Raw genomic sequence first — 27,510 nt, 5'->3', positions numbered from 1 at the left:
AAGTAGCAATTTCAAGGAATACTTCAGGGGTTCAGACCTGAACAGCGTTTCCACATAATTTTCGAGACTCTAGTTTGCAGTGAAGACTACGTTTTCCAGCGTGCATCGCGCTTCCCGCATGTATTAAACGCCAGGGCGCCAGTACCCAGCCAGGGCGTGTACCCGGCCGCGCAATGCACCTCGGGTATTGTAGTTTTTGGAGGCCCAACCGTTCCAACGGCCCCGGAAGCAACCACCGGAAGTGCCGCCCAAGAAGGTGGAGTCCGGGAGGTGGCGGCGGCGGTGGCGGTTGCCAGGATCCCGCGTTGCCGCCTGAGACCCGTAATATGGCGGGGAGGAGAAGGAGAAGGAGGCGGCGGACCGAGCTGCTCTCTGTCAGTACAAATTGAGCTGTTTGCTTCCTGACAAGGCCCGTGGCGAAGGAGAAAAAGCCTGACCGGGCCGTGGGAGATCAGGTGTGTGCCTAAGGCGGGGGCTAGGTACATCCTCCGTGCGTTCCTCCTGCGAGGCCACGGGGGGAGGCGGAATTGGCGCCCTGGGAGCTGAGGGTGTGAGCTCTGTAGGGAACCCGAACGCAGGGGCTGGGATGCCGGTCTTCGAGCCCAGAGAAGGGCGCCGGGTAGGAGGTGACAGGTGCCCGGGGACCAGCGACACTCCGCGCGGAGGTGATGCTCGGATGCTGACGCTGCCTGGTGGGCCCTCGGGATGGAACCTTAGCAGAGGAGCTGGGGGAGGTGGGCGTGGGGCGCTGGAGTCAGGGCAGAGGGTCCCTGGCAAATAACCTCGGGGCAGAGCCGGGGAATCACCTCCTGTTGATAAAACTGGACCGTTTTTCTTCTCCCAAGATGCTGCCGAGGGAGTCATCCTCAGGGTGTGCTCTGGCCATTCTGAAAGCCGGTTACCACAACCAAAGGCCCTAGCTAGCAGTGCTGTTTATTCTGCTTTGGAGCCTCAGGGGAATAAGCTTGAGGCTAATAAAGCAAATTCTCAGATGCTGCTAGGTGATTCCCACTCTGCTTCTATCTTGTCGTAATCCCAGTTCCCTACCCCCAATTTAGGCAAGTGAAATGCGCCTAGAGATTGATGGGGAGGGCTCTGGAAACAACGAAATGAGGAAGATGACCCCTTTTGCCTGTTTTAAAATTACATTTGAATCCTGCCAGGAACCAACCACTGTCACTGCCCTTCAGGAATCCATAATCTTGTGATAAAAATCATAATAATCATCATCCTCTTAATAATAAAGGCAGTCCTCGTTTGTTGATGCTTTCTGCATGTCCTGCATTATGCTAATTGCCATACATGTATTAGCTCATTGAGTTCTTGAGACAGATACTCTGATTATCCCTGCATTACGTATGAGGAAATTGAGGCATGGAGATGGTAAGTAAATTGCCCAGAACACACAGCTAGTATGTGCCTGAATAAGGAACCGTTCCCTTTATTGTGTATACAAGGAGATTACGTCTTTGGGAGCACTCAGGGGTAAACAACCAGCTAGGATTTGAAATCAAGGCAAGATCAGTTATATGTTACTTTTACCATTCCCTTTAGTGACATTTCTGGTAGAACACTGGTGAGGAGTAGCTAGCAGAAGGATGAATCTATGGGATTTGCAAAGAGGCTCGTTTGGAGAAGGGTCATGGTATAAATGGAGAAGACAAGGCATGTCTGAACTTGATGCAGCTGGTAAATTATTGGTTCAAGTGGCCCAGTAATGCCTGACGGTAAAGTACGGGTCAGTAGATTTGTGGTTGGAGTGGTATTTTGTCAAGGCTCCTTTAAAAAAAAACTGTTGACAGATAATTGTGGTTTGAGAAACAAAGTGCCCCTTTGCTTAATCATATAGGATACGATGCTCATTTTTTTTTTTTTTAATAGGGGGAGAGAGAGACAGAGAGAGGAAGGGGAAAGAGCTGTGGATGAGGGAGAGAGAGAACCCCAAGCAGGTTCCATGCCCAGTGCAGAGCCCAGGGAGGTGCTGGATCTCATAACCCTGAGATCACGACCTGAGCCCAAATCAAGAATCCAGTGCCTAACTGGCTGAGCCACACAGGTGCCTGATTGATGCTCATTTAAAAAAAATGATTGCCTTTGCAGTTTAGAGGTACCATTTTCTTCAGAGAATAGGGTCATCCATGAAATGACCATTCTCTAAATTCCATTCTTCCTTTCTAGCTTCTTTGTTGTATAGTCCGCTCTCTTTTTTCCTCCTGGTTTCTCCTGGTTTGTTGATTGAGCTAATTACCCTAATTCATTTATTCAATACTTTTATCAAGTGCCTACTGTGTGCTGACGCTGTTCTGTGTAATGGGGACTCAGTGGTGAGCAAGACTGAAAAGGTACCTGTGCTTATGGAGCTTACGTTTTGGTGGAGGAAGACAGACAAAACCCAAGGAAATAAACAAGATAATTTCAGATAGTGGTAAGTGCCATGAAAATTGGGAAGCAGCAGGGCAATGTGATGTGATAGTGACTGATGTAGGGTTAATGTAGATGGAATCGTCAGGGATGGTTTGAGGAGGGGGGCATCCAAGTTGAGACTGAAGGATAGGAAAAGTTCAGTCATGCTCTAGGATCATTTGGTGATTTCTGTAATCAGCCATATTAGCACTTGTATATGCGTATTTCATGCACTATCATATGCTATAGTTATGCTGTGATAGTCTATTACTGTACATCTGCAATATGCATGACATACGGTCTTTTGAAGAGATATGAATTTAACTTTCCAAAGCAATGAGGCATATCTATATGATGTTGTTGGAAAAAAAATAAAATTTTCCCTAAGAGTCTTTTATTTATTCCTTACATTTCCCAGACCTTTAAAGTAGAATTTCATGCTTTGCTTGTGTACCCATAGAAAGTATATTTCTTTCATTGTGTCTACGTTCCTGTTATGCTGGCTGCAGGGGTTGTGTTAAAAAATATTTTTGAGTATTTTAGTAGAAATGGGATCATTTGAATTTCTGTTACATTTTAGCTTCAGCATATTCTGGTTCTTAAGACAGCGTAATAGGGTTTGAAATCCAGACTTAAAAATGAGGCCTTGCTATGGTTGTCATGCAGAAAGGTGTGGTGGTTTGTTTTTTTGGCTTGTTTTATGAATATGTTTGCAAAACAATCTCATTTATACTCTAAAGATCCATTTCTTTGAAATTAAACTCACACTTTGCATAAGTCAAATACAGAAATAATTAGAATTGATGGGATGGTAGGAAGTTTTGTTGATAAGACTGCCAGTTGGTCAAAATATATCTGATTTTTTTTCATAATCAAATCAGAAGAAGCTTTTTCTTCATTTCTAATTGTGTTATAATTTATCCCTGACACCTTCGTGGAATTTTGAAGTGCCTTGAGGCTTAAGACAGTATCATACTCCATCTTGTTTCATCTCTGTGTGTTTCACATCATCATTGAATTTTTCTGCCTCCCCCTTCTTTGTTAATTAATTGTTTTAAAATGAACACTTACAGGAACATTATTGTAATAGTTTTTCTGTTTTCACAGTTTATAACCTTGCTGTTGATGAGTCTGATGATGTCTCTCTTTTTACTTTCCCTTGTTTGTTTAAAGGAAGCAAAGCCAGACTTAATGCTGTGGAAACAGGCAATTAAATATTTAACACTAGCTAAATGAGCAAACTTGCTAGCTAATCCTTCCTGATTACCTTGAGTTTTTATAGCCACTGTCACAGTTTTCCAGAAATCGTGAAATTACTGGGCTGATGGTTTTAAGTAGTTTGGTGGTGGTTCCAGTTTTCAGCAATGAAATAGAATTATTATGAGAACCAGCAGATTTTCCACCTCTGACTGATTTGCCCAGTGACCAGGAAGTCAAAGTATATTTTTGAGATGTGAAAGTAATAGACTTTGAACTTCATGATAACAAAAGAATTTTTAAAGTAAATACCCTCTTTTATGTAAATAGCCTTTTTGTCTCCAAAAAATACCCTTTTTGGCTACAAAAGCATTTTACCTTTGTATGATTTAGTTTTTGTTATGTAGGTAAGTCCTGATAAGGAAAATACAATATTCTATTTTATAATCTAAAGTTAGTGAAGTGGTACAGAACTATTTTCCATTAAGAATTTTTCACTGGCGAGTTCTTAGTATTTTTTTAGACAAGTCATATTTAAAGATTGGTTTATATACTTCCTTGTGTTCAGACATATTTACTATATGAAACAAGGCTTAACTGGGTAGGGTCTTAAGGTGCTTACCTATACTTAGGAATTAGCTGCTCATCAGTATAAAAAAAACCCACAAACCTCTGGGAAGGCAAATTTTAGAAGCTGTGCATTCTAGACATATTTCTGTGCTAAATAAAATTTGCCAAATAATTAAGATATGTTCTTTTCAGCACGTTAAAAAAGACATTTTTTTCTCTTACAGTGTAATTGTGGGAAGATGGAGGAGTATGAGAAGTTCTGTGAGAATAGTCTTGCCAGAATCCAAGAGGCATCACTATCCACAGAGAGCTTTCTGCCTGTCCAGTCTGAAAGCATCTCACTTATTCGCTTCCATGGAGTGGCTGTGCTTTCTCCACTGGTAAATATTCTTTGATTTTGAAATAATTATTTTTCTATAGTGAATCACTAAGATAGTTTACAGAAAAACAAAAGAAAAGCTTATAAAGATTGAAAAATATGGCTCTTATTTAGAATTAAAGAAAAACAAATGAGTTTGCATTTTTTTTTTTTAATCTACTTGATAGGCCAAGATCCTAGTGTTCCTTAGGTTGTAAGGAAGGATGCTTATACTGCATTTTTGCTGAGAAAAGCACTTGAATTTATTTTGTGGGGACCCTTTTGGTAATGTTTATCAGAATCTAAAAGTATATGTAACTTTGACTTAGCAGATCCATTTTGGGGAATATCTTAGACTTTCACTTGTCTGTGCCAGAAGAAGTGCGTACAGGTTATAGAGTAGCAATGTTTAAAATAGCAAAAGATTAGCAAACAACTTAAATGTCTAACAGTAGTAGACTAGTTTAACAGACTGTGGTCCGTTTTATAGAATCTTATTCATGTGATTAAAATGAGTGCAGTAGACCTAAATGTGCAGGCATGGAAGGTTCTCCACATTCTATTGTAAATCACTGCACACATTATGCTCTCAGGAGCAGGGTAGAATAGTGGTTAAAAGCCTGGCTCTAGAGCCTTCTGGTCTTGGTTTAAATCATTACTCTGGGGCGTCTGGGTGGCTCAGTCAATTAAGGGTTTGCCTTTGACTCAGGTCATGATCTCAGGGTCCTGGGATCGAGCCCCACATTGGGCTCCTTGCTCAGCAGGGAGCCTGCTTCTTCCTCTGCCTACCCTGTTCATACTTTCTCTCGCTATCTCTCTTTCAAATAAATAATAATTTTATTTTATTTTTTTAAAGATTTTATTTATTTATTTGTCAGAGAGAGAGAGAGAAAGAGCACAAGCAGGCAGGGTGGCAGGCAGAGGCAGAGAGAGAAGTTGTTGGACTCGATCCCAGAACCCTGGGATCATGACCTGAGCCGAGCTGAAGGTAGCAGCTTAACCAACTGAGCTACCTAGGCGTCCCTCAGATAAATAAAATCTTAAAAAATAAAAAGTCATTACTCTGCATCTTAGCTGCTGTGCAAACTTGCAGGTCCATTTCCTTTATTTGTTAAATGAGGATTAAAAATAGTAGCTACTTCACAGGGTTGTTTTGAAGATTAAATGCTCTAATATACGTACAATGCTTACAACACTACTTGGGTCATAGGAGGTACTTATATATGGTTGTAATATATATATATAAGTTAACTATTTGGATTTTTATATAACAATATTCTTTCTCTGAGAAAGGATAAAGGAATACAGGATGGGAAGGAAAGCGCTCTTTCCATTATAAACTCTTTCATATTGATTGGATGTTTTTAAAATGTGTGTGACTTTATTTCAAATCAGGAAATTAATATAATTGAAAGTAACAGAGTTAAAAAAATTTCTATAACGGGAGTTAAAAGATCAGTATCTTTTGCCAACACTTTGTAATGAAATTTTCAAACATAAAAATAGAAAGGGTGGCACAGCAGCCATCCATATATATACCATTTAGAGTCCACAATTTTTAACATTTTTGTCATCTTTGCTTTATCGTGTTCATGAATTTATGTGTGTGTGTGTGTGTGTGTGTGTGTACCTACATACTTTTTTTGTTTTATTGCTGAGCCATTTGAAAATTGCAGATACATAACACTTATCCCTTAAATATTTTAATATATGTATTCTAAAAATGAGGATATCCTCCTACATAAAACCCCAATACCATTATCACACTTTAAGAAAATTAATAATAATTTTAATAGTATCTAATATCGGTTCATATTTAGATTTCTGTGTTTGTGTGCAAAATGTCTACTTATAACTTTTTTTTTCCTAGTCTGGGTCCAGTCAGAGTTCACAAATAGCATTAGTGTGCTATATTTTTAAAAATCTATTTTGATCTAGAACAGCTCCTCTACCTTTAAAAATAATATTTTTGGGGGCGCCTGGGTGGCTCAGTGGGTTAAGCCTCTGCCTTCGGCTTAGGTCATGAACCCAGGGTCCTGGGATCGAGCCCTGCATTGGGCTCTCTGCTTAGGAGGGAGCCTGCTTCCCCCCAACCCCCGCCTGCCTCTCTGCCTACTTGTGATGTCTGTCTGTCAAATAAATAAAATCTTTAAAAAATATATACATATTTTTAAAAGATTTTATTCTTAAGCAATTTCTATACCCAGCATGGGGCTTGAACTTACAACCCTGAGAGTGACTCAGCCAGCCAGGCATCACCCTTTTTTGTTGTTGTTGTTGTTGTTGTTTTTTTTTTTTTTTGTAATGATAGTGAATTTTTGGAGACCAGACCAGTTATCTTAATAGAATGCCTTATTTTGGGTTTGTCTAATTATTTTTCCATGGTGATATTTTACTTGTCCTCTAGTCCCTGTAGTGCCTATAAACTGGAAATTAAGTCTAAAGGTTTGATTAGGAAAAAAAAACAAAAGTTGGGTCAGAGTCCGGTTAAACATTTTTGGCAAGAATTCTTTAGAGCTGATGCCCTGTGCTCCATATTAAATTAGAAGTTACATAATCTAGTTGTCCCTCTGTTAGCGATGTTTAGTTTGAACACTTGCTTTTATAGGTGGTGACTGCCAGATAACTCTTGAAAGTATACATTTTCCCCTTTTTGATTAGCAAGTAAATTGTGGAATGATTCTTTGGTACCATGCAAATAATAATTTTATAACAGGGATGCCTGGGTGGCTCCAGTGGTTAAGTGTCTGCCTTTGGCTCAAGTCGTGAAGAGCCTGCTTCTCCCTCTGCCTGCCCCTCCCCCCCCCGCCTGCTTGTGTGTGTGCTTTCTCTCTCTCTCTGACAAATAAGTAAATAAAAACTTTAAAAACAATTTGTTTAAAACATTTTTATCAGCCAGTTGATAACATATTGCTTGATTAGTTTAATATGGACCAAAATATCTGAGCCTTGTTGTTTAGGGTCTGTGACTCCATCAGTTACATATTTATCAGCAAAATCTGATGCTTATGGACCTTAATCCATGATTTTATGTTGTATGTGATAGGTGAATAGCATAACTTTGGAATAATTTTTTATGATATGTTTTCCATTTGCATTATTCTAAAATAAGTCTTGGGGCACCTGGGTGGCTCAGTGGTTAAGCATCTGCCCTCGGCTCAGGTCATGATCTCAGGGTCCTGGGATCGGGTCCCGCATCGGGCTCTCTGCTCAGCAGGGAGCCTGCTTCTCCCCCTCTCTCTGCCTGCCTCTCTGCCTACTTGTGATCTCTGTCTGTCAAATAAATAAATAAAATCTTTAAAAAAAGTAAATAAGTCTTGACTCCTTCATGCAGTGACTAAGCTTCTTAGAACTTAATAATTAAGATTTAAATTCATTAAAAAGATGTAATGCTTAGAAACTTCAATTTTTTAGGTGAATTTTATTTTTTCTAGAAGGTAAATGAATCAAGACCAAATGTGTTCTGATTTTGTAGGCAAATAAAACATTATCTGTTTCTTTTGTCATTAAGCCTTTAGACATTTTCTTGAAATAGCAAAGAGATAAAATGTACACTGATTAGAAGATTAGAAATTGAAGAACCTGATCCTGTGGGGTAAGATACTGCCAAATGAAAAGCTCAGCAGTGGCCAGAAGGGCTTATTTTACCTCTCATTTTAGAGCATTTGAAAAGTGAACAGGTTTTTTCCTTTCTTTTAACTTTTTATTCAGTTGAGAATAATTTACATGCAGTAGAACGCACAGAGCTTAAGTTCTAAAGTTCCAGGAGTTTCAATATATGGCATACACTTGTGTAACTCATAGCCATACAGAATATTTTCAGACCCACAGAAAGATCTCCCATGCCCCATCCCATTCATTGCCCCCACCCACCGTTAGATTTCTTCCCCTGTAGTTTTACATGTTGTACATTTTAATCATTGTGATTCAAGGCTTCCTGATTTTAAGATGTTTTTATATTTATGAGAAATAATTACATATTTCTGATGTTTTGCAGCTTAACATTGAGAAAAGAAAGGAAATGCAACAAGAAAAGCAGAAAGCACTTGATGTAGAAACCAGAAAGCATGCTATTAGGAAGAAAGCTCTATTGACTCGGGTCCAAGAGATTCTTGAAAATGTTCAGGTGTGTAATGTAGGCTTTTTAAAGTTATAATTAAGAAATCATGAGGTACACATTAATAATAATTTTTCAGAAATGCGTTTGCACTTTCTAGTTAGTTACCAATATATTTCACTGTTATGTTTGAGAATCTTTGTGGTTTGTGATATTCCATTGCAGTTACTCCGAAGAGCATTCAGTTCCTTGTTAGTAATGCACCCAGTACTTGAATCAGAGGGTACTTAGACAATGGAGCCCTTCCCTGAATATAATTGCTTATTGTCTGTGTCTTATGACTCTAAAAACATGGAATTCTCAGTGACAAAATGATGGAATTGACCATTGTAGTTTACCTCTGAACTATTCAGACTATTGAGTCAATGACCTTATTCTCATTCTCTGCTAAAGTAAATAACTGCCCCCCATTTTTTTTTTGATGAAATTCTCTTAAGTACACAAATGTAATTTAGATTACATAAGTAGACTTGTCTAATGCATCTTAGATCTAATCTGAAACCATTTAAACAGTACATTCATGCCTTTTGCAATTATTTTTATTTAGCGAATTTAAATTTGTAAACAATTCGTTTTAAGGTCTGGATTATTTCATACTAAAAAAAAAAACCATGAAGTACATTGAACAAATAATTTCTGCCATATACAGCTGTTTTGCTGGTTACATCTTAACATTTTTTCATAATCTTAGGGGTTCGTAGTTTGTATAATTCATCCTAGATGACACTCGTACAATGAACCTTAGGCTGTTTCCCACTAACTGCTACCTTCATTTGTCTGTGGGTAGTGGAGTTTAATTTGCACATTACAATGGCTGTCCATTTTAACTTTAAAAAATATAATATGTAGCACAATAATAGAGGTAAGTTTTTAATTTACTAGGTGTTTCATATTATTGAAACAAAAACAGCATGTCATTGTTGGTCCAGTGAGGGATTATATCAAATATATTATTAATGAGATTGTTGAGTCTTAAAGCTTCCAACATTTAATAGAGCATAATGAGAGTAATGAATTAATTATGCAGATAGAGACATTTTATATCGTACAAATAGATGTCTCCAGTCTCTTTTACCTATAAAACCTATCATTCTTTGATACATTTTTGTTGTTATTTATATTCTCTAACCAAAGGCTCATTTTAGTAGTACACAAAAAACATAGCTGTGGCTGCTGTATATATAAATGTGAAATGTGAAGTATTTTAAGGAAAGTTTATTTTTCTTAAGCCTATGAACATGTTTATGGATTTTGTGAATGTGTTTCCCTTTCGTTTTATTTTGGTGCTGAGGTTGTGACTAAGTATATTTTGTTGTGCTGTTTATTGCATACTACCTGGAAACCATTATATGTCTTGGGATTTGTTAGGTATAACAGGAGTGCCCTATGGTCTAGGAAAAAAAAAACACATTCAGGATTCTGGAGTCTGTATTGATATGACAATATGATAATTTCTGTCAGTTTAATATATGCTTGTATAATCTTTAAAAGCCTTCCAGTTCACTTTTTATTCTTTGGCAACGTCAAATTATTTAGATAGAAATGTAATTTTATTTTTTCTGTTGTATCTCTTGTGTGTTAGTCGTTCTCGTCTTAATTTATAAAATTTTTATTTATTTTGCTTGTTCTAAAACTCATTAATGGGTTGCTGTTTAAAATGTTAGTTAATCAAATAGAAATTTGCTTTGGTGAATTAGATTTTAAGGTGAAAATCTTCTTATTTCTAAGTAACTTCAGCTACATGGTTGAGCTGTCATTTAATACAAATTTACCTCATCATATAGAAGGATTTTAGTTCAAATCTGGTGTAAGCATGTGGAAGGCAGGAGTCTTGTTACTGAATTATTTTTGCTTAATATCCTAGACAAGTTAGCTTTTAGAGTTACTCAAGTAAGACATTTAATTACTTGCTATTTATCTCATACATTGGTATTCTTAGTTTTCATGGGAGGACCCAGTTGGTGACTTTAATAATATATAATACAGGAGAAAGTTAAGATCCATCTATTCCAAGATTAAGTTGTGCATGGATATGTACATATAGATGTGTGTATTTACCCATTCACATGTGTGCATATTTGTATCAGATTAGATAATTTCCTTTTTTTCTTTTACTCTTTTAATAAATAGGCCAGGATGGCCAATAGATGTTTTTATTTTTTTATATATTTTATATATATATATACATATATATATATAATATATATGTTATATATATATTATTTTTTTACTTTATTTGATTTATTATTTTACTGATTTATTTTTTATTTGATTTGATTTTTTTATCAGTAGATATTTTTAGTAGTAATTTGAGCCCCATGTGATACACGATACAATAGAAAAAGGTTATCTTAGTTTTTGTCTGTGTTTTCAAATATTAGAATATTTGAATTTTCTATTTCAATTTTAGAAAATAATGAAATCGAAGGCCTTTCTTTGCAGTGAGGAAATAATAATTTTTAAATTTTCTTTTCCAGGTTAGAAAAGCACCTAATCCCAGTGATTTTGATCCATGGGAGACTGAAACAGTTTTTTCTGATTCAGAAGTCAGAAACTTGAATGTCCCTTCCACATTTCCAAATATCTTGCCAAGCCCTACTGAACACTCTACTTTAGGAAAGCTTGAAAAGACAACTGGAATTTTGCCATTGAATCATGAGGACCAATTTAAAGCTAATGGGACAGATTCAGCTAGGGACTCAGATTTTAATTCTCTGAAGCACTGTGATAGTTTAGATGTTGTTACCCCCGTGGAAAAGGAAGCTTCCGCAAAGATCCCCTCAGCAGCCCCTCAGGAAACTCTTCTGTCCGATGGTCTCTTCTCATCCAGTGAAGAACTGGACCCAACACTTTTGGAGGAAGTTACTCCAGATCCCTACATAATGAGTCTTCAGAACCTGATGAAAAAGTCAAAGGAGTATATAGAAAGAGAGCAATCTAGACGCAGTCTGAGAACTAGTGCGAAGAGGAGTGTCCACGAGAGTCACTCAGATAAGGAAAACGAAGCTGTGAAAGTGACCGACTGTGGGAAGGAGAAGGCGCAGTGGCCTGCCAGACCCTGTGCTTCAGTGATTCCGGACAAACCAAGCCTTAATAAATCAAATGTTCTTCTCCAAGGTGCTTCCACTCAAGCAAGCAGCACGAATGAGTCCGTGTTAGGTAGCTTTTCTAAAGTGGACATACCTGTACGAACTGGCCATCGCACTGTTTTAGACCCCGAATCTGATTTTAAAGTCATTCCCACTTTTGTTCCCGAGAATAACATTATCAAAAGTCTTACTGGTTCATATGCCAAATTACCTAGTCCAGAGCCAAGCCTGAGTCCTAAAATGCATCGAAGACATTCGAGGCCATCATCAGCATGTCATATCCTTATAAATAACCCGATAAATGCCTGTGAGTTAAGTCCTAAAGGAAAAGAGCAGACAGTAGACTTAGTTGTTCAAGATACTGATGAAAAAACAAACATACCTGAAACTGTGCCAAAGTTACCAGTTGATTTAGTAGGAGTTTGTCCAAGCAAGGTTTATGTCACCAAAAATACATCTGAAGCCATACAGGAAGTGGTTGTAGGTAAATCAAATCAGGTATGCCAGTCTTCAGGAAATCAGTTAGGAAACAAGGTCATTCCTGGACTTGCCGTCGTGGAAGGTCAGTTAACGTCAGATGGGAGAGGACCACCCAAGATGGACAGTACGTGTCCTACAATGCCAAGATTGCATGAGCCATATGCCACCAGTCAGTGTATAGTGAGTCAAAACTTTGGAAGCGTGAGTGCCCTCAAGTCAGCCAATGTGCTGGAGAAAAACACCTGTAATTTACAAATGGAACTGAATAAGTCTTACGATGTAAAAAACCCATCTCCTTTATTGATGCAAAACCAGAATGCCAGACAGCAGATGGACACCCCTACAGTGGCCTGTGGCAATGAACTGTTTTTGGATAACAGTTTTGAGAAAGTTAAACGGAGACTTGATTTAGATATTGATAGTTTGCAAAAAGAAAACTGCCCTTATGTCTTAGCGACAGGAATAGCTGAGCAGGAAAGGCAGCATTTGCCAGAAAAAAGATACCCCAAGGGATCTGTCTATATGAACAAGAATAAAATGTTAGAAAGTAGTTTCAAAGGTAAGGAAACTTTGAAGTGTTTGATACCTGCCAAGCAGATGGCACCTTTATCGAATACTTTTAATTGACATTTTGAAAAACAATAATAATTGTCCTCATCTGTATATCAGGGTTTTTCATTTCATTTCTCTTACTGGAGAACCTATAATTAGCTATTGTTTATTGCCATTGGATAGGCTTTCTTAAAGCCTTCTCTTGTTTCAAATATCTTTCACAGTTCACTTTGTATCACAGAGAAAATTGTTAGTGACTGGAGGAAAAAGTTCTTGGATGATACATCGCTCATAGTCTTAATCTAGTGTATTAATACGAGATCTTCCTTTTAGATGGCCAGTGGTTTCTAATATTTTCATCAGTCTGTTGTTTCATTTGTAATCAGATCTTCATGTACTTGGTCTTTCAGTGAACCCTTTGGCATCAGCTTATTAGAGAAAAATCGTAAATAAGGCTCTGAGTAGTGTTTTAAGAATGACATCTTTATTGATGAAAATTATTTCAAATTTCTTTCATATCTAATGTCATATTAACAGCAACTTGTTAAAACATGTCTTAACTCCTTTGTTGTTGTGGTTCATAATTCTTCATTACCGATATGGAAGAAATGAGTCAAGTCAGTGAAGTTCTTGGACATAAACATTTCAGCTCCAGTGTGATCTATACCTTCCTGAAAAAAACCTTCACATTCTGTAAAATCGCACACTAAAAATAACAGGGTTTATGGAAAAATAGGGTTGGGACAGATGGTTGAAAATCTGTGTAACTTTATAAGAACTCTAATAAAAACATCAGTGGGTCCCTGGGGGCCTATCCAGATGGATAGGGCAGTGTAACTGGTGTCTGAATACCAGAGGCCCACACAGCTAACTAAGGGTCAGACCTGGCAGAGCTTTTGAGAGGATCACGGCCAGTGTGAGGGAGGAGAGGCCAATCATGGAGGCAGCCAGCTTGCTCTCAGAGGAGCCCCTGGGCAGCGCTCGGTTATAACATTCTTAAGATGGAGCTGAAAGCTGAGTGGACTCTCGCTGTTGGTTGAGTGGTTGAGCTGAGGAGCTTTGTCCTTTTTTGCTGAAAGCTGTATTTTTTTGGAATGATTTTATTTATTTATTTGACAGAGAGAGAGAGAGAGAGATCACAAGTAGGCAGAGAGGCAGGCAGAGAGAAGGGGGGGCAGCAGGCTCCCAGCCAAGCAGAGAGCCTGATGTGGGCCCAGGACCCTAAGATCATGACCTGAGCCGAAGGCAGAGGCCCAACCCACTGAGCCACCCAGGCAGCCCTGAAAGTTGTATTTCTACTGCTTTTCAGCTCCCCTTTGCCTGTGGGAAATTGCACACAATGCAAATTGTTGTAGCTGAATAAAATGTATTTAGGAACAAATGATGGGAAAACCATAGCAGATAGATAATATGATTTTTTTTTAAAGATTTTATTTGATAGAGATCACAAGTAGGCAGAGAGGCAGGTAGAGAGAGGGGGCAGGGGAAGCAGGCTCCCTGCTGAGCAGAGAGCCTGATGCGGGGCTTTATCCCAGGACCCTGGGATCATGACCTGAGCCGAAGGCAGAGGCTTTAACCCACTGAGCCACCCAGGCGCTCCAACAGATAGATAATATAGTATACTTATCTTCAGTGAAAATCATTGACTGTATATAAACTGATTCTTTGAGTTCAGTTGAATTGTGATGCATCCATGAATAGGTACTGCATCAGTGTAATACTTGGAATTTCAACATCTGAGAGTGTCTTACCTCTTTCTGTTCAGTAAGTTGCATAGTCACAATGGTTGAATGAATTTTTTAGTTTGCAATTTAAATATCTAAAATTTTAATATCCAGTGTTATTTGGAAACTGAAGCTGAAAAGCCTTACATTATCAAAGCAACATTTATTTAAAAAACCAAAACTAAACAAAACTAGAAACTACAATACCGGAGATCTTGGAGAAGGACCAGAGTCAGAAGAGAGTTGAGATGCAGATGCAGATGTGAATCGCATCTTGAAGTTAATTTGAGTAAGGAGAGTTGATTTGAGTGAGGAGAATCTTTTTTTTTGTTTTTTAAGATTTTATTTATTTAAAATGAGAGTACAATCAGTGGGGGCAGCAGGCAAAAGGAGAGGGAGAAGCAGGCTCCCCTGCAAAGCTGGTAGCTCGATGCGGGGCTCGATTCCACAACCCTGGGATCGTGACCCGAGCCGAAGTCAGTCACCTAACCAACTGAGCCACTCAGGTGCCCTGAGTAAGGAGATTCTTGACTGAGCAGATAGTCTTGGCTCCACCGGTTCAGATCATGGTGGGATCTGTTGAGTGAGTGGGGATGGTGGCGACAAGCAGCCTCCGTCGGTAGCACGAAACGCAGGGCGTGGCAGAAGAGAATGTGGCTCCGAGTGGGGACCTGGCTCTACCTCGATTGTGTTACATAGGACCCAGGAATGCATCTTCGGTCAGATATTAGTAAATTTTCTAAATTGGAGGGGATGTGTTTCTTTTCAGAAGGCGAGGAGATATTAAAAAGCAAGATGTTAGCTTTTGAAGAAATGCGGAAGAGGCTAGAAGAACAGCATGCCCAGCAGTTATCGCTACTCATAGCTGAGCAGGAAAGGGAACAGGAAAGATTGCAGAAGGTGAGGAATTAAAACGTAGGGATATGGGACTGGTAAGTGGAATTTCACTGGGGGTAATAATGAATTTTGGTCACCTAAAGGGTACTCGTAGTTTCTTCCCCTGTATATCTTAATCTATAGAGGTGATTGATTTTGATACATGGATATTGCCAAAGTGTGAGGTTTAATATTGAACTCCTTATCGAAAAATAAATGCATAATTCATCAAAAGGATACTTTATCGAATCCTTGATTCAAAACGTTTAGTATTTTTCAAAGATTTTATATATTGATGCTGAACTATGCATTCTGCAAGAATGTATTGTAAGAACAAGGATACTTGTTTTAAGATTTCATTGGAGGTAGGAAAACTTGAAATTAATCATTTGCTGATAATTACCCATTACTTTTAGCTAAGCCTAAAGTGATGGTCTTTTGGTACATAATTCAACAGAAGATGTAGCACGTTCTATAATACACTGCTAACCTACAGGAAATAGAAGAACAGGAGAAAATGTTAAAAGAGAAGAAGGTGATTGCAGCTGAAGCGTCTGAATCGGGCAGCAACAACGCGGCGGACTTAGAATGGAGAAAAATAAATGAGTCTGGTTTGCTGGAAACGATGCTGTCTCAGGTGGACTCGCTCCGTCCTTCAAACTCAAATAGCTCTGGTAAATATTTTCAACATTCTCTTCCGTTGGAAGAAATTATCCTATAGTAAGATATTTTACTTTCAAACTCTAGCTCCATCCTTCAAGTAATCCCATTTGCCAGCTGCCCAGTAAGTAGTGAAAAATGAAGTGAGAGCAGATCAAAGACTGGTGAGCAGGTGTTCATGAGAAAAGCCACCTGAGCCAGGAAACTGTCAGGATATTTGACTCAGAGCCCAGGCTTTGTTAATTCATGCAGCAGGAGATGTGCTTCAACTGAAAACACAGTTTGCCGTCTCCCCAGTGCTCTTGAATTACATCTAATTCTTCAGACCCAGCAAGAGCTTATCTCCACATCTACAATTATCCTGAGACGCTGTTTGTGTGGAAAAGATCCATCTGGTGCAGAAGCGTAAAGCCCATAAATATTTCACATCCGCACGTGGACTAGTTTCAGAGGCAGTTATTATTCTTAGCGAGTCACAAGTGTTTTTTTGGATGTTCTGCATATTCTGATTATATGACGTCAGGTATAACTCTGTACATGTATTTCTCTAGGTTTCACAAGTTCTGCCCTGCAGCACAGCTTTGCTTCTACAAACGAAGCACCCTTCTACCTCTGGGGCTCATCAACTAGTGGCTTGACCAAGCTCTCAGTAACAAGGCCTTTTGGAAGGGCCAAACCTAAATGGTCTCAGGTGGGCGAACTTAATGATATTTGTGTGTCTATCTAGCTATCATTTTTAAAGAGTTACATTATCGGGGCGCCTGGGTGGCTCAGTGGGTTAAAGCCTCTGTCTTCGGCTCACGCTGTGATCCCAGAGTCCTGGGATCGAAGCCCCATGTTGTGCTCTCTGCTCGTCCGGGAGCCTGCTTCCCCATCTCTCTCTCTCTGCCTCTCTGCCTACTTGTGATCTCTGTCAAATAAATTAATAAAATCTTTTTTAAAAAATGAGCTACAGGGCGCCTGGGTGGCTCAGTGGGTTAAGCCGCTGCCTTCGGCTCAGGTCATGATCTCGGGGTCCTGGGATCGAGTCCCGCATCGGGCTCTCTGCTCAGCAGGAGCCTGCTTCCTCCTCTCTCTCTCTCTGCCTGCCTCTCTGCCTACTCGTGATCTCTCTCTGTCAAATAAATAAATAAAATCTTTAAAAAAATAAATGAGCTACATTATCTTAGGTTGTACAGATGAGGACAGATGTTTGTGCCCTACATCAAATAGCTTGGCACTTCTCGGAGATGACCGCACACAGAGCATACATGTGTAGAATTCAGCTCATTGTAATAGACTAAGGATTATAAGGCTCAGATTCTTAACTCATGGTGTCTGTTTGATTTCTTCTAGGTTTTCAGTCCGGAATTACAAACAAAATTTAATAAGATAACTGCAGTGGCAAAAGGATTTCTTACTCGAAGGCTTATGCAGACAGATAAGCTAAAACAACTTCGCCAAACTGTAAAAGTAAGGAGTTGGTCTGTTGTTTCTGTTTCACTTCTGGCTCAGTTTCTCAGTCCAGCGATGGCTAGTCACTAGCTAGAGGTGACTCATTAGTACAGAACTTAGGCAGATCAAACATTTCTTAGTCACTGCAATGTAGGCGATTATAGAAATCTGAGTAATCTCATTTAAATGACTTTTTAAAGTGCATAAATGAAGTAGTTTCTATATGTCTCACCTCAAAGGGAGTGCTATTTGACTTCTGGGAAGTAATAGTTTTATGTTCTCAGTGATTTTGAATTGGCTGAGAAAAAAATCAGAAGGAAATTCCAGTGATCATGAATCTTTCTAGAAAAGTGGTTTTTGAAGGAGTATTTCGTCTTCCAGGACACTATGGAATTCATAAGGAGTTTTCAGTCAGAAGCGCCATTGAAGAGAGGAGTTGTTTCGGCACAAGATGCTTCTCTTCAGGAAAGAGTGTTAGCTCAGGTAAATGCACGTGTCCTGAAGGCTTTTAGATGGAAATTTCTATCTCTCCCCTCATTTAACCACTGAAAAGAGGTTTTAATTAAAACTTTAACCCTTTGGAGGCACCTGGGTGGCTCAGTCAGTTGGGCGTCTGCTTTCAGGCCGGGTCATGGTTCCAGGATTCTGGGATCCGGCCCCACATCAGGCTCCCCGCTCGGTGAGGAGCCTGCTTCTCCCTCTCCCTCTGCCATTCTCTCCAATTGTGCTCTCGGGCGCTCTCTATCTCTCTGTCAAATAAATAAAATCTTAAAAAAAAAAAAGAACAAACTTTTTAGCCCTTTTCCCTTAAAAGTGTAAGAGCACAGAATATTACTAAACTCTAACCTCCTCTTTTTGAATGGGGACAATGTTTTCTTCTTTTGAACCTAGTTGCGAGCCGCCCTCTATGGTGTTCATGACATATTCTTTGTAATGGATGCCGCTGAAAGAATGTCTATTCTCCATCACGATCGAGAAGTTCGCAAAGAGAAGATGCTCAGGCAAATGGTATGTTACGTGAGTTTTTAATGAATGAAGAGTGGAAAAGAAAAACTATTTCTTCTACACTCAGAGAACTTCTGGTACTTCTGATACCAGATGTATGTTTTTCCCCACGCCAATCACTTCTCCCACACCAGTGGGGGGTCCTACAATTCACTTCAGTTCTGGTAGTTGGAGTTGGAGTTAAGAGTCAGATACTACAAGACAAGGAGGCAGTTAAGACTTCCTCCCATGCAAAGTCTCAGGTGTCACTTGTACTTCTGACTGACCAGCTATAAAACAGGATTCCCATAACCCTGCCTTTGGGTTTGATAATTTTCTTGAATGGCTCACAGTAGTTAGGGGATTGTCTGGTTTACTGTATCAGGACACAAGTGAGGATACAGATGAAGAGACACATAGAACAGGGACTGGAAGGGTCCTGAGGGCAGGAGCTTCTGTCCCTCCGTGGAGTTGGAGTGTGCCATCTTCCCGGCACATGGATGTGCTCATGGAAGCTCTCTGAACCCCATCCTTTAGGTATTGCTGTGGAGGATTTATCATGTAGGCATGATCAGTGATTAACTCAATCTCTAGCCCCTCTCTTATCTCTGGACAAGGGGATACGCTTCTACTCCTGCTTGGTCTTTCTGATGACTGGCCTGTACCTGGGAGCCCCTTCTAAAGGGGCTTATTGGAACAAAAGATGCTTCTATCACCCAGAAAATTCCAAGGGATTTATGAGCTCTCTGTCAGGAACTGAGGTCAAGACCAAATATTAGAGCAGAAGATGCTCCTACCATCACCAGCTCAGCTTCCTAGGGTGTTAGGAGCTCTGTCTTAGGAACAGGGGTCAAAGATCAAATATCAGCAGGAACGAAGAGTGGAGACCAATATAGTTATTTCTTCTTACTTCACATTGGGTTTCTGGGTTGGGGGTAATTGATACCAAATCTCCTTCTCTATTTTGACTTTAGCATGTTCCCTACAATTTTAAGCATAGACCGGGTTCCCAGGATTACCAGCAACACTTAACTCTAAAGACAGATTTAAAAGAATTGGGTATTGTTTTGTGATTAGATTTTGGAGTTGAAACGTTCACTGTTGTTTGGATGACTTCTAAAAAACTATCATGGCTCCTGATTGAATTTCCTTTGAGCTATCAGGTGGATTTTGTCTTTTTGGAAACCAGAGTTTTTTGAAATCTGTCAGTGTTGGAGGTGTGTGGTTTGAATCAGTGATTTTAAATGGGTCAATAAAAGAAAAAGAAGCTAAATTTATATTATCTTATTGAGAAAAATAATTATAATTATATAAGAAGTTGGACTGTTTTAGTACTAAAGACAGATTAAGTTAAAGTTTCAAATACTAGTAAGAGAAGCTTTTCCATGCAGTCTGAGATCATCCCTGTATTATTTTAGTGGTATTACTGGTACCACTCAAGCTTTTTGGTTTGTTTTTTCAAGGACAAAGTGAAAAGTCCACGAGTGGCCCTGTCGGCTGCAACACAGAAGTCTCTCGATAGGAGGAAGTACATGAAGTAAGTTTTCTTTGTTTCATGTCACCTTAATTCAGTTACTAGCAAAGCAATTAATTTTAGTCATCTGTTGGTCTATTTGTGTATTCAAATTAGATAAAAGTTCACTTTTCTACAGCTCAGTTGATAGAAATCCCTTTTTTTTTTAATATTAAGTTTTATTATTCAGGTGGTAAAATCTGATTTCATCTTTAGGTTAAATGTATCAATTACTGAAGGAGACTAAGTGTTCACTTGTGTCATCATAGCCACTCAGCCTTAAAATTAGTTAAATTTCATATTCAGAATTAATTTTACATCTTTTGAATATATTCTTTGTCTAATATGCAAAAGACTTCATGGGAGGAAAACCTAATGCCAAGAACCAGGATTGGTAACTGTCTTAGTAAGCTGCTTTTTTCTAGAAAGTAATCTCTAGTGCGCTGAGTACAGTTGAGTAGTACAGCAACCTGTAAATGATTTGTTTCTGTCATCCTGCATCACATCCAGAAGTGTTTTCTCTCCTTTTCTAAATACAATGTTTGTATGTCCTTATTTTTATGTTGTATTAGAGCTGCTGAAATGGGAATGCCAAATAAGAAATTTCTGGTTAAGCAGAATCCTTCCGAAACAAGGTGAGAAAAATCACTTCGTCTCTGTGAGAAACTATTTATTTATTTAAAAAAAATTATAAATCCCAAGCTTACTTTCTGTTCATTTAGTTCTAACTTTAGATCAGTAGGACAGTCTCTTCTGGCTAGAGGAGTGAGGAGGCGCCGAGATCCATATTAACACTGGGTCATGTACCTGGTTACATGTCAGACCAGGTGTTTCTGGACCTTTCTTTAGGATATGCCATCTCAGGTAGAAATTTCAGCACCCTATGTCCCAAGCTCAGCTCATAGCCCAGGACTGACTTAGGTTACTTACTAAAAAACCTTAGTGGCTTCTGGGTGGCTCAGTCAGTTAAGTGTCTACCTTAGGCTCAGGTCATGATCCTGGGTCCTGGGATTGAGCCCCATGTGGGACTCCCTGCTCAGTGGGGAGCCAGCTTCTCCCTCTCCCTCTGCCTGCCCCGCCCCCAGGCCACTTGTGCTCTCTGTCTCTCTTGCTATCTCAAATAAATAAATGAAATGTTTAAAAAAATAAATAAAAACCTTAGAAAGCTAGCTTAATATTTCTGATCTTATTTCTACTTTTACAAGAGTGATGCCAGTTGGATGTTTGAAAGGAAAAGTCGGTTTTTTGTAAAGTATATAAATAAATTACCTAAAAACACAAGAGTTAAACACATACATTGGACATCCTTACAAAAACCTAAGATTTGGGCTCTCAAGTGAGCAAAATATAAGTACCCTATTAATATGCTTCAATCAGCTTGATTTGCTGTGTGGTATTATTATATTGGCCTATCTGCATAGATGACTTCCCTCTCGCCGTTAATCATCTTTCATTTGTTAAAAGAAAAAGCGGGAAGGGAATGAATTTATGTCCTTCTCTTTTGAATTACTTTTTTACTTTGTCAGCAGAGTCCTTCAGCCAAACCAAGGACAGAATGCACCCGTTCACAGGCTCCTCAGTAGACAAGGGTAAGAAAGCCACCACCGCAGGGTATTTTAAAACATCCAAATCAAAATTAGCTTTGAGCGGGAAACATAATTTAGCGCTGTTTACTTAAAGGGTAACTATTTTACAAATGTGATTTGTTCATAGCATTATGAAGATCTTTTAAAGTTTTGTGTTCAAAGATAACCCTTAGGTGTACTGTTGTGTATTATATTTTAATTATCATCTTACGTTGGCATGTTTTTACTTTTCATTTCATACCATTTTACTCATTAAGAGTTGTAAGCATCCATATAGTAAGCTCAGCATCACCAAAGTGATTCTCCAGCAAAGTCTTCTAGTCCCTGCTGAAGCAGTGTCGCTTCCTTGCTGTGCGCATGCGTGAGACTTTCGTCCTTTTCGAGCTTATTTGTACTTTGAACCGTTGATGCACTATGGTTGCTTTCTCTGAATGTTGAACATTTAGACCTTAATGCAAGTGACTTATTAATTTTTTTATATTCAATTAGAACCCCTAAGACATCAGTGAAGGGGGTTGTGCAAAATAGACAGAAGTCTTCACAGAGCAGAGTGCCTAACAGAGCGCCTGTTTCAGGTGTGTAGCAAATGAGTTCCCGAAGCCCGTTCAGCAGAAGGACGTGCACGAGCTGCCCCGTGATGCAGGCCACCCTAGTGCAATACCTTGTCTTTCCTTGCCACCATAATTTGGGCATATTCACCATCATTCCTGCAAGTGATCGTCTGTGTTAGTATGCTGTGGCAGTCAGGAGATCGTAGTAAACCTGTGGTTCCAATCTTGATTTCTGTAATGAAACGCTCTACATTTTTTTAATCTGAAAAATTTATAGAATTACACATGCTTAATTCAGAAAACTTTTCTATACATTAGTAAAGTGTAATAACCGATGCCTAAATCTACGTGTTTGTTCAGCTGTGGGGAAGTGTATCACCCGGGAATATTTCTATCTGCACGTAAAGCCATGAAAAATTTCTCCCTCTGGCCACAAGATCACATGTGAATATGCCAGGTGGGGGGGGGGGTAAGTTTTGTTTTTGTTGTTTTATGGATTTTAAATTATTTATGGTGGCAAGAAGACAAATTCAGTATTAAGCTAATGCAAAGCTGTTAAGCTACTGTTTTAATATTTTGTGGGTATCTTTGTTAAGACACATTGATAAGCTCACCAGAAATTATGTGATCCATTAAAAAATACTTTCAAAGTGCTTTGCTTTAACTGCACTGCTTTCTAAAACATTTAGAAGAAACCTAAATTAATCGCTAGAAAATGAAGATTAAATCTCTAATCAATTCTAATCTTCCATTAATATGCGATTAGGCATATTTCAGAGCTTTTATTACTAAGTGATTTCCTCCACATTAGGAGGGAATGAACAACATAAATTTTCTCGTGTTACTGCTATTTGTTCACAAAAGTTTGAAGAGGGAATGAGATGTACTGATCATAACTTTGAAGTGATTGCTGACTTTTTGCACGTATATGGTGAATTTAATTCATTATGTTGCATATGTAGAGTATAATATAAAAGGTCATCTTTTGGAAGATGCTGTGAGTGACAGTCAGTGGGGTTGTTTTAAAGGAGACTGTGTAGCTGAAGATCCTGCTTATTCCAGAGGTGTTCGGAATCAGCTGGTTTGAAAGGTTTCTGGAAGAACTCAGACCAAACACCAGATGTGTTGCTTGTGAAGTTCTATGGAATTTTAAGACCTTGGCATTTTTTTCCCATATTAGACTTATATATTGTGACAAATCCTGGCCAGTTGGTGATTCACTGAGGAATTAGTATTGTTTTGTGTGATATTCTCCACTTGCCATGGTGATGACGATCCACATTCTTGTCTCACGCATTCCATCTCCACTGTTTGTCCCTCGCGAGTCTGTAAGAAAAAGAACAAGTAACGCTCAACAGTATGGAGGATGAATAGGAGGTCATTGCCGTTAGTAACGTACTGAAGTTCAGTATCTAGAACTGGTGTGGTTTAATTGTACTGCTTCGTAATTATTAATACAAATGAACTTACCACATATAATTATTATATATCTAAACAAGTACAAAATTTCCTGGTTTTTTCTAAATATTTATTTGTAAATGAGTGCCTTATTTATACAAATGAAAAAGACTAGGATTTTATCATTTTACATAAATTGGAAATTTGGGATATGCCTGACTAATATTCTAACTGAATTTCAACATAGAGAGCCATAGTGGCAGTTGGGAAAGATCATTCTTTCTTGCTTAGATTTTTAATGACCTGGATTATGTTTGAGACAAACTTAAACTTCATGCTTTATTTTGATGTGCATGGAGAATGAACCCTTTATTTAGCAATTTATAGAAAGCTCATTTTTGTTGTGATGATAGACTTTCCTACTCTTAGACTGAAGTAGGATGCAAAGGCTTATAGTTTGTTGCAAAGCAGTTAAAGTTGTTTATAGTTCTTATAAACTAAATTGCAATCTCTGATCTCATGTTTTAAAACATTTGCTCATTTGATGTCTTGTGCTTGACTCAGGAGTTTATAGTGACATTCAGAAGCCACTAATTAAAGCAAAGTAGAAGCAGTAATGCGAAATGGTTGTTAAGTAAAACAACAAATCAGGTGTAACTGGGTTCTCCGAGTCTGCTTCTGGCTGCTTCTTAGGCACGTGACCTACTCTCCCATGTCTTGATTTTATTATCCTTAAGATGGTAGTAACAGTTTCTACCTTGGGATTATTTATGTAAGGATTAAGTATGATCATGTATATCGCTTAGCTCAGTGCCTGGTTTACAGTGAACATTAATTAATTGGAATTATAGAAAAATTGACACTGAGAAATAATAATAGTTTTGCTCTATTTTTAGGAGTATATGCAGGAAAAATCCAAAGAAAGCGGCCAAATGTTGCGACAATTTAAGAAGACAGCATTCTTTAGGATGAACAAGGGGCGGGTGGGGGGGGGGGCACGCGCTTATGATTTTTTCCTGCGCAGGACTCTTCAGTTAACCCTGGACTGTTTACACAGGCAAAGTGACATCAAAGGGCTGAGCAGTTATCTGCAAACTTGATCAGTCTGGCTGTTTCCTTCTCTACACCCTCAGTATCCTCTTAAGATTAGGTTTGGGTGAAGACACAGTAGTATTTAGTAATCAACCATCTCTGCTTAACCGGTACAAACACAAGTTTGTTTTCTGTACCCAGATGTCTGCTGAGAATGTTTTTTTGTAAATTTCAAGGACATTTGGATTTATTTCTATAAAATGTCAAAAAGGTGTGATAAATTACAAATATGTTTGGAAACACAAATTTCATTTACCTCTTCTTACTGATTGCTAAATTTGATAAATTAGATACTGTTCTATTCAAGGGAGAATTACTGCAGAAGAATGTTTTTCTTTGGTTTTATAAAACTTAAACACTGGTTAATCTCTCAGTCTTCATATTCTTGGACTTAGAGTATAATCTCATAGGAGAAGACACTTGCCTGCTGATTGTGGTCCCTCCAGAATTTACCACAGAAGGAGCTGGGGGCCACCGTTTTGGTCACCAGTGTACATTCGTCTTAACCACTAGTTGTCTTGTGCAGAAATGTTAGGTTTAATGTAGGTTACCCCAGTACTCTTGGAAACACTCCTCCTAAATCATAAAATCTTTCTGTGGAGGGTAACAAATTAGGGAGATAGCACAATCTTGAAGGTAGTAGCACCTAGGAGTGAATCCATGCGTCCATTCTGTAATGTTGAGTCACCCTGCATGCACTTCTGTTTTCTTGGTGTTTTGCACATTTCGTTCCTTCATAGTCTGTTTTTTCTAGCTTGCCTGATTTAGGAGACACTAAAGGGCTATACAATAAGTTCAGACTTTCCAGTGGGATAGTAATATTGTCGAGTTGAAATTCTGCATTACTGATATATAAAGTTTTCATCACTAATGTATTCATTTAAAATAGAAACCAAAAAATGTTACCAAGGGAACATGATTTTTATGGAAGAGGATGTCACTGTTCATTTATCATGCCATTTCCAAAAAGGGCTTTGTGCTTCTCACATAAAATTGGGACTGTGTACACTTACTCTTTCTAACTTGAATTTTAAATAATACTGGTATTTTGAAAATGCAGACTATATATATTCTTAATATCCTTTTAAGAAGGTGGAGATAAAGATTGTTTTCTCCAATTTTCTGTCCTATTTAAAATTTAGCTGTTACATCCAGCTGTAGATAGGCAATAATAATCTGCTCCGGGTGTAAACTTGATTTTCTTTATTGAGATATGTATCATTTATTAAATGAGTGAGGCAGGAAATCAGAAGACAGTAAAAAATGTCTGAGTTACCAATTTTTTTATTTGTAGGCAAAGTGTATCAAAATATCTTAATATGATAAATTGTGCTTTATCATTCTGAAAACTCAGGATACACCTTACTCATATCATTGTGGGTCTTTCCAGAAAGAAAAGAGATGCTACAAGTCTTGTGCACAATAATGCAAATTAGCTGAAACAAATAGTATGTTTTGGAGAAAGTTAAAAGTAGCTTTAGATGAAGGTTGAGAAATGGGAGTGTTTTTTGTTTTTTGTTTTTTTTTACGGTAAAAGCATGTGTGTTTTACACCTATTTTAATGTTCACAGCTTCTTCTCATAAAAGTGCCAGAAATTGTTTTGTGCTTTTAATGGATTTTTTAATTTATATACATTATTTTTGTTATTTTTACTTTGAGTGGAATGTTCATTAATGTAAATTGTATTTATTTTTATACTTTAATTTTCACTAGTTTTGCTTCTAGGCAAAAGGCAAAATAAACTTTTCATCTTAAAAGAAATCTAGTTTGATTTTTATTTACCAGCAGAAGGACCACTGAGGGATAGATAATGGAAAAATCTCTGGGCAAAACATTAATACTGTAATGATCTTTTTTATAATTAAAAGTCCCATGGCGCCTGGGTGGCTCAGTGGGTTAAGCCGCTGCCTTCGGCTCAGGTCATGATCTCAGGGTCCTGGGATCGAGTCCCACATCGGGCTCTCTGCTCAGTAGAGGGCCTGCTTCCCTTCCTCTCTCTCTGTAATCTCTTCCCTTCCTCTCTCCTACTGTGATCTCTCTCTGTCAAATAAATAAATAAAAAATCTTAAAAAAAAAAAAAAAGTCCCATGAAAAGTGTGTCCTATTTAATGTGTAACCTATACCAGTGCTTTGTCCAGCATTTGATTTTGCACCAATCGGACTTTTCAGGAAGGGAAAGTTCAGGGGAGCTGGAGCTCTCTCAGGTGAGTGGCAGCCTCCTGGGGGCCAAGGGGAGGGAATGCTGAGCTTGAAGCGCCCATCAAAGCTGCGGATTGTAATTAGCACCCTTCAAGGGCCAGGTCTTGCTGCTACCACGGCCTCATGGTCCAAGGTGAGCGCCTTGAACGCGCATCACTTTTCCTGGTGCCTCCCTTCCACTGTGGTTCGTTTCATCTGCGGGAATGGTGCGCACGAGGTTATGACTGGGGGCCTCTCTAATTCATACGGACTCACACGGAGCTGAAAACAAGCCCCCCCGAGCCCCCAACCCCCAATGAAAAGTAGCAGTTCTGCAAAAATCAGCAAATGGGAGGTGGATTGCTTTACCACTGAAGGACCACAGCGGGCACATGCATGGGTTATAAAAATAATTGAAAAGAAACAAGAATCACTGTGTTGTATGTCTGAAACTAATATCACACTGTAAAGTGGAATTAAAATAAAAATAGGGGCGCCTGGGTGGCTCAGTGGGTTAAGCCGCTGCCTTCGGCTCAGGTCACGATCTCAGGGTCCTGGGATCGAGTCCCGCATCGGGCTCTCTGCTCAGCAGGGAGCCTGCTTCCCTGTCTCTCTGCCTGCCTCTCCATCTACTTGTGGTTTCTCTCTGTCAAATACATAAAAATCTTAAAAATAAATAAATAAAAACAAAAATCCCCCAACCCAATCTTAAAAAAACCAAAAACTAAACTAAACAAAAAACCCCAA

General features: G+C 38.7%; 1 protein-coding gene across 15 annotated transcripts; it reads left to right on the top strand.

Annotated features, from left to right (window-relative positions):
* The first annotated feature begins 228 nt into the window (after nt 1-228).
* On the top strand, nt 229-26,346 carry CCP110 (centriolar coiled-coil protein 110). Of its 15 annotated transcripts, none has more exons than XM_082714879.1 (16): nt 229-455; nt 2,280-2,425; nt 4,395-4,550; nt 8,526-8,654; nt 11,123-12,773; nt 15,263-15,390; nt 15,863-16,040; nt 16,578-16,717; nt 17,362-17,478; nt 17,842-17,943; nt 18,352-18,468; nt 19,908-19,981; nt 20,530-20,592; nt 21,484-21,546; nt 22,033-22,118; nt 24,389-26,346. In XM_082714879.1, exons 3-16 carry the CDS (start codon nt 4,410-4,412, stop codon nt 24,439-24,441), a joined length of 3,042 nt encoding a protein of 1,013 aa, XP_082571005.1. In that variant the 5' UTR covers nt 229-455; nt 2,280-2,425; nt 4,395-4,409; the 3' UTR covers nt 24,442-26,346. The 15 variants fall into 15 exon arrangements, with proteins under 15 accessions (XP_082571005.1, XP_082571003.1, XP_082570995.1 ...); XM_082714877.1 differs by having other exon boundaries at nt 15,260-15,390; nt 21,487-21,546; XM_082714869.1 differs by having other exon boundaries at nt 15,260-15,390.
* The last annotated feature ends 1,164 nt before the right edge of the window (nt 26,347-27,510 follow it).

This window comes from Mustela nivalis (assembly GCF_964662115.1).
Source record: "Mustela nivalis genome assembly, chromosome: 19".
NCBI classification, from domain to species: Eukaryota; Metazoa; Chordata; class Mammalia; order Carnivora; family Mustelidae; genus Mustela; species Mustela nivalis.
The sequence above is the reverse complement of the archived record's forward strand: the minus strand, read 5'-3'. Positions and strand labels throughout refer to the sequence as shown.